Source organism: Penaeus vannamei, chromosome 10, assembly GCF_042767895.1.
Source record: "Penaeus vannamei isolate JL-2024 chromosome 10, ASM4276789v1, whole genome shotgun sequence".
Lineage (NCBI taxonomy): Eukaryota > Metazoa > Arthropoda > Malacostraca > Decapoda > Penaeidae > Penaeus > Penaeus vannamei.
Window position 1 is genome coordinate 10,705,570 of NC_091558.1, and position 7,500 is coordinate 10,713,069.

Below are 7,500 nucleotides of genomic sequence, written 5' to 3' on the forward strand. Positions count from 1 at the left end.
CTCCCTACTCCTATCCTTCTTCACCCTTCCCCCCTACTACCCCCCCCTTCCTCATCCTCGTTGACAAAGACGGAGTAGCTTTGTGCTCAAGCAATTAGTGACAAAATATGTTTCTTCTAGAAGCTTCCGCAATTCCTTCGGGGATACCCTTGTCTTCATGTGTTTGTTTTGTTTTCTTTTCCTTCTTTTTTTCTTCTCTCCCCCTCTCTTCCCCCTTTTTTTCTCTTTCTCTATCTCCCTTTTTTGTTATGGTTTTCGTTCTGATTTCAAGTCGGTTTCAGGAAAAGAAAAGGATAGATTATCTGTAATATCAGTTCGAGTGTGACTTGGACTTATCATTTGTGGTGTGCTTGTCAAAATGTCTCTTTTTAATGAAGTGTGGAGTCTATCTATTTATGTATATCTATCTGTTCATCTGTCTGTTTACCTCTATATCTATCTCTTTATGTGTGTATGTGTATGTGCGTGAGTGTGTGTGCGTGTGTGTGTGTGTGTGTGTGTGAGTGTGTGTGTGTGTGTGTGTGTGTATGTGTGTGTGTGTGTGTGTGTGTGTGTGTGTATGTATATAGATATACCATCTCTCTCTTTCTCTCTTTATATATATATATATATATATATATATATATATATATATATATATATATATATATATATATATATATATATATATATATACATATATATATATATATATATATATATATATATATATATATATATATATATATATATATATATATATATATATATATATATATATATATATATATATATATATATATATATATATATATATATATATGTGTGTGTGTGTGTGTGTGTGTGTGTGTGTGTGTGTGTGTATGTGTGTCTGTGTGTGTGTGTGTGTGTGTGTGTGTGTGTGTGTGTGTGTGTGTGTGTGTGTGTGTGTGTGTGTGTGTGTGTGTGTGTGTGTGTGCGTGTGCGTGTATGTATGTATGCATGTATATGATAATAATGATAAAATAAAATGATAAATAAATAAACAAATAAATAAAAAAAACAATCGGAGAGCCTTCTCTCCACCGCATTCGACGCGAGGCTAATTCTAGCAATACACATTAACATCAACATCAACACACGGGCACATAATCCCTCCTCTCAACATAGCAAGCGGATGTCTGCCTTAGGCTCCTCATCTCCTAAGTGAATCCTAAGTGATTTCCTTGCCACTTGCAGCTACTCCTCGACCCTATAACCTTATCTTCCTCAGTCTCTAACACCTTAGCCTCCATGCTAACTCGTATCTATTTTGATTATCTTTTTTCTTTTTCTAATACCTTAGCCTCCAATCCAACTCATATTTATTTTCCTTATTTCTCTCTTTCGTTTTTCTTTATTATTTCTTTGCGTATTACACCATAGCCTCCATGCCAAGCCATATTTATTTTCTTTCTCTCTCTCTTTCTTTCGTTTTTCTCTTTAATTATTTCTTTGCGTATAACACCTTAGCCTCCATGTCAAGCCATATCTATTTTCATTATTTCTCTTTCTTACGTTTTTCTTCTTTATTTATTTCTTGCCTCTAACACTGACTTCTAACACCTTATCCTCCGTGCCAACCCGTATTTATTTTGTTTATTTCTCTTTCTTTCGTTTTTTCGTTAATTATTTATTTGCGTATCCCATCTTCGCTTCTAACACCTTACCTCCATGCCCAGCTATATTTATTTTCTTTCTTTCTTTCTTTCTTTCAGTTTTCTCTTTATTTCTTTGTGAATCCCATCTCCGTTTCTAACACTCACTTCTAACACTTTAGCCTCCATGCCAACCCATATTTATTTTGTTAATTTCTCTCTTTCTTTCGTTTTTATTCTTTATTTATTTCTCTGTGTATCCCATCTTCGCTTCTAATACTTCGAACACCTTAGCCTCCATGCCCAGCCATATTTATTTTCTTTATTCATCTCTGTCTTTTGTTTTTCTTTTTTTATTATTTCTTTGCGTATCCTATCTTCGCTTCGAACACTGATTTTTTTCTGTTTGTGTTACCATTACCAAGGAGGTTATGTTTTTGGTAAAGCTGGTTAGTTTGTTTGTCTGCAGTTAAGCCGGATAACTCAAAAAAGTTGTGAACAGAATTTTATGATTTTTTTTTTTTTTTCTTTTTACCAGAGGTGTGTTTTAGCCCAACTTAGATGACAATACATTTTAGTGATAATCCGGATCCAGCACAGAATAATTCAAAAACTTATGAACATATCTTTATGAAATGGATTGGATATAATGGATTGAATATAAAACATATATCATATATATGTATTGTGTAACGCATCTCTATTACTGTTAGCAATCATTATTTCTGTTTATATGATTATTTTCGTTGATATCTTTATTGATATCATTATTATTATTATGGTTGTTATTGTTGTTGATGCTGTTGTTGTCGTAATAATCTTTGTTATTATTATCATTATCAATAATGCTATCATTATTATTATTATTTTCATTATTACCATTTTTCGTATTATTGCTATCTTCATGATTATCATTATCATAATTAATATATATTTTATCATTACCGCTATCATTATCCTTAGTACTATCATCATTATTATTATTACTTTTATCGATTGTTGTTGTTATCTCTGAAATAATGATACTAATAATCATAATCATTAGAATTAGAATTAGAATAATTAGAATTATAAATATAATAATTAGAATTATAAATATAATAATTAGAATTATAAATATAATAATTAGAATTATAAATATAATAATTAGAATTATAAATATAATAACTAGAATTATAATAATCATTAGAATTTTAGTTAGTATCATTAGTTTTATCATTATTATCATATTCATTGCTATTACCAATATTGTCATTTTTATATTTGACATCATAATTATTAACATCCTCCTTATTATCTATGTTATCATCATCATTGCTAATTTTGGCTATTGTTGTTATAATACTATTATTAGCATTACTAGCGACATTACCATTGTTACCCTTGTTATTATTAATATTATTATTATTATTATTACTATAATCATTATTATTTTCAGTAATTGCTGTTGTATCATTATCATTTGATTATTGTTATTATTATCATTTTGTTAATAATAATAATTAGTAGTAGTAGTAGTGGTATCAATTGTTGTATTATTATTATTATTATTATTATTACCTCCGCCAAGTAGGTTATGTCTTTGGTAGTTTGTTTGTTTGTTGTTTGATTGTGCAGTTATCCTGCTAAGGAACAAACGAACAAATAACTCTAGCAAAAACATGACTTACCTGGTTAATAATGATAATGAGAACGTGGATAATAACAATGATAGAAATACAACTAATAGTTGTTGCAATAATGATGTGTTTAGTAGCGTTGGTTAGGTTGATCGTTCGCTGTAGAGCAAGATAACTCAAAAAATTATAAACAGATTTTTATGGAATTTTATCCAGATGCCATATTTTTTTTTTTTTTTCTTCTTCTTTTTTGTGTGTGACTCAGATACAGAATCTTTTTTAATGATTACATTAGTTACCCCTCTTACCTTACCTACACCAAGGAGATTATGTTTATGGACGTCAAGGGGGAACTTGAGGAAAAAAGGGTGATTTATATGTAAGTCAGTGCAGTATTGGAAGTAGTAGCAGTACAAACATTATCATTATTATCATCTTTGTTATTATTGCCATTTCTTAAATTATTCTTATTATTATTACCTTGATAGTTATCATGATTTTTTCTCATCAATTTCATCAATTTTTCACTGTCACAATTATAAATATCAATGTTATTATTACTATTATCATCATCATTGTCATTGTTATTAATATGGTCATTATCGCTGCCATTATATCTACCCCTGCAACCACTTTTGTTATTATATTTTTCTAATCATATTTATTTTCCTTTTCATTATCATCGTTATCATCATTGCCCTTGTCATTGGTGCATTTATATTATACTTTCTCATTCCTTTTGCTAAATCCTATAGAAATAGGAAAAGAAGAATAGAGAAAAATAAATTTAAAAAAAAATAAGAAAAGAGAAGAAAAAATGATAATCTCTCATCAAACAAACACAAAGAAGAAGAGTAATGAACAATAACGAACAGCCTCAGAATGGAACGGAAATGAATTTTGAAATAGGCAAGAATGTCTGAATGTCACAAAGTAATGTTAAAGCGGGCATATAAATCTATCACACCTTAAAGCGAATGAACATGTCCAGTGTTAATCGTGCAACTCAATACGTCGGATCCTGCAACATCGAGAGGAGAATGAAAGCAACTGAACTCGCCGAACCTCGAAGCTGAACCTCGGTGCTACTCAATCTTCCAAGCGCGTTCGTGTGTTATCTTCAGCAGCGGTAAAATGTGCTTGAATTTAAAACAGCTTGGAAATGTCAAATCATTAACAATCAGAACTTTATGAATATGAATGACTTGGAAATGTCAAATCATTAACAATCAGGACATTATGAATATGAATGACAAAGGAGAATATGAGACATGAAAGTTGAGGTGAATATTTAGATTCTCAGTTTATCCTGAAGCCATTGCTACTGTGTCTGCCGCAGGCGCTCCAACCTACACTGATGCGTCGCTCTATTTCCTTTTCTCTAGATGTGTTTGTCTGTATGAGGTGTCCCAGATATGTATATTTGTCCACTACCTCTAGCGCTTCGCCTTGTACATGTGTCTGTTAGAAATGAACTCTACTGTTGAACATGAACTTAGTCTTTTTCTTGTTCATCTTAAGTGTGCTGAGCTGGCGCAGTGTTGAGCGCGTTCGTTTAGCTCTCTTGCAGACCCGCGTTCAGTCCCACGCCCGGACAGTGAATGATAACCCCGGCCATTCCTTGTACACAACGAGAGATTTGGACAAAATAAAACAGACAGCATGTCACAGCAAAGAATATCCATTGTAACAAATGGAATTAACACTACATCTTTAAATCTTTTAGACTTCCTCTGTTCAGACCGTTTTTTAATTGCTGCATTTCATTTGCTGATTCGCTGAAGAGAACAATTTCGTCGGTGAATCTTAGATTGTTTTGGTATTTGTCTCCTATTTTGATACCCTTTCCTTTGACTATTTCCTCGAGGCAAGCTGTGAACAGTTTTCGTGAGATGGTGTCGTCCTGTGCAACACCTTTTTTAACTGGTATTTTATCGGTGTGGAGCTTCATGATTGCTCTCCCATATTCGTATATATCTTCAAATATTTTACAATATACCTCCTCTACTCCCTGTCTTCGAATAGCTTCTTATACTGATGATATTTGTAAAGAGTCAAGTGCCTTATCGCAATCGATGAATGCCATTCACAGGGGTATATATATATATATATATATATATATATATATATATATATATATATATATATATATATATATATATATATATATATATGTGTGTGTGTGTGTGTGTGTGTGTGTGTGTGTGTGTGTGTGTGTGTGTGTGTGTGTGTGTGTGTGTGTGTGTGTGTGTGTATGTATATGTGTGTGTGTGTGTGTGTGTGTGTGTGTGTGTGTGTGTGTGTGTAAGTATAAGTATAAGTATAAGTAGATGATATTTGTAATGAGTCAAGTGCCTTTTCGCAATCGATGAATGCCATTCAAAGGGGTATATATATGTATATATATATATATATATATATATATATATATATATATATATATATATATATATATATATATATATATATATCAGTCTATCTATCTTCTTGTATATCTTTACGGAAAATTCCTTCTACCATGATCAAAAAATATATAATTCTTAATTTCTTATCCGTATCCAAAGTTTGGAAAGTTAACTAAACTAAAAGCTGTATTGTGAATCTGCGGGAGACGTCGGAGAGAAAGAGAAGCATTCATATATTTCTTGCATTTTACGGCCTCAGATTGGGAGAGATCGCTGGCACGTTTTGATAAGGAAATCCGTGCACTGTAAGCATGTGCATCTCTCAGACTTTTATCAGTCTCTCTCTCTATCTCTCTTTCTGTGTGTGTGTGCGTCTCTGTCTGTTTGTCTGTCTCTCTTTCTCTTTTTCTGTCTTTGTCTCTGTCTGTCTGTCTCTCTTTCTCTTTTTCTCTCTTTGTCTCTGTCTTTTTTTTCTCTCTTTTTCTGCCTTTGTCTCTGTCTCTGTCTGTCTCTCTTTCTCTCTAGCTCTCACTCCATCTCTGTCTCTCTGTTTTTCTCTCTCTCTCTCACTCTCTTTCTATCTCTTCCTCTCTCTTTCTCACTCTGTCTGTCTGTCTGTCTGTCTGTCTGTCTCTCTCTCTCTCTCTCTCTCTCTCTCTCTCTCTCTCTCTCTCTCTCTCTCTCTCTCTCTCTCTCTCTCTCTCTCTCTCTCTCTCTCTCTCTCTCTCTCTCTCTCTCTCTCTCTCTCTCTACTTTTTCCACAATCTATCTGCACAGATTGGGCAGTTTCCGTATCTCTTCACCATTTTACCAAAGTCACTGCTTTACCATTTCTTTATCTTTTTAATATCTTCCTTTTCCTTTTCTTCCAAAGAAACATTCATAATCCTCCCCGTACCCCCTCCCCTCCCCCCCCCCTCCCCCTCAGTCGCAAACCGCTCATACAGTATACTCAATTACACGGCGAGCAGACAGAGGGACGCTGATGTCACAGAACCGCAGGTCACGTGACACCAGCCCCGCCCCCGCCCCCGCCCCCCCAATCTCCTTCCCCTTCCCCTTCTTCCTCCTTTTCCCCACCAGAGAAGGCAATGACCCTCGGCTAATGCTGACTGGAGTCGCGAGGGGAAACGCACACATATACTGACGAAATGAGGGGAGGAAAATAACAGACGTCTAATGGGATGAAGCGCGGGACTGGGGCGTGGGTGCGAGTCGCTGCGCATTTGGAGACGCCCACGCAGGGACACGCAGCTGCAGAAGTAAACACAAAGCGAATGATGTGTGTATATATATATATATGTATATATATATATATATATATATATATATATATATATATATATATATATATATATACAAATATATATATATTTGTATATATATATATTTATATATATATATATATATATATATATATATATATACAAATATATATATATTTATATATATATATATATATATATATATATAAATATATATATATATATGTTTATATGAATGCATGCATATATACATATAAATACATATGTATGTATATGTATATATGAATAGATAGATAAATGAATATAAATAAATATATAAATATCTATCTATAGATAGATAGATATTTAAATATATGTGTGTGTGTATACATACATACATACATACATATATATATATATATATATATATATATATATATATATATATATATATATATATATATATATATATATATATATATATAAATGCATGTATATGTGCATGCCTATTGACACATACAATCCAACACTAAAGATATAATATACATAAGTATTAATGTTTATTATACAGACACGTGCACCTACACACAAACTCACATACACACACATACACACACGCACACTTACACACAAACAT

At 32.5% G+C, this 7,500-nt stretch overlaps 1 protein-coding gene across 1 annotated transcript in view; it reads right to left on the reverse strand.

The window, feature by feature from the left end:
* Positions 1–4,919: 4,919 nt before the first annotated feature.
* Positions 4,920–7,500, reverse strand: part of LOC138862847 (uncharacterized) — a 2,744-nt gene continuing 163 nt past the window's right edge. The window contains exon 2 of the mRNA XM_070126021.1: positions 4,920–5,172. Within this exon, the coding sequence (XP_069982122.1) occupies positions 4,920–5,172 (253 nt within the window). The remainder of the gene's footprint in view (positions 5,173–7,500) is intronic.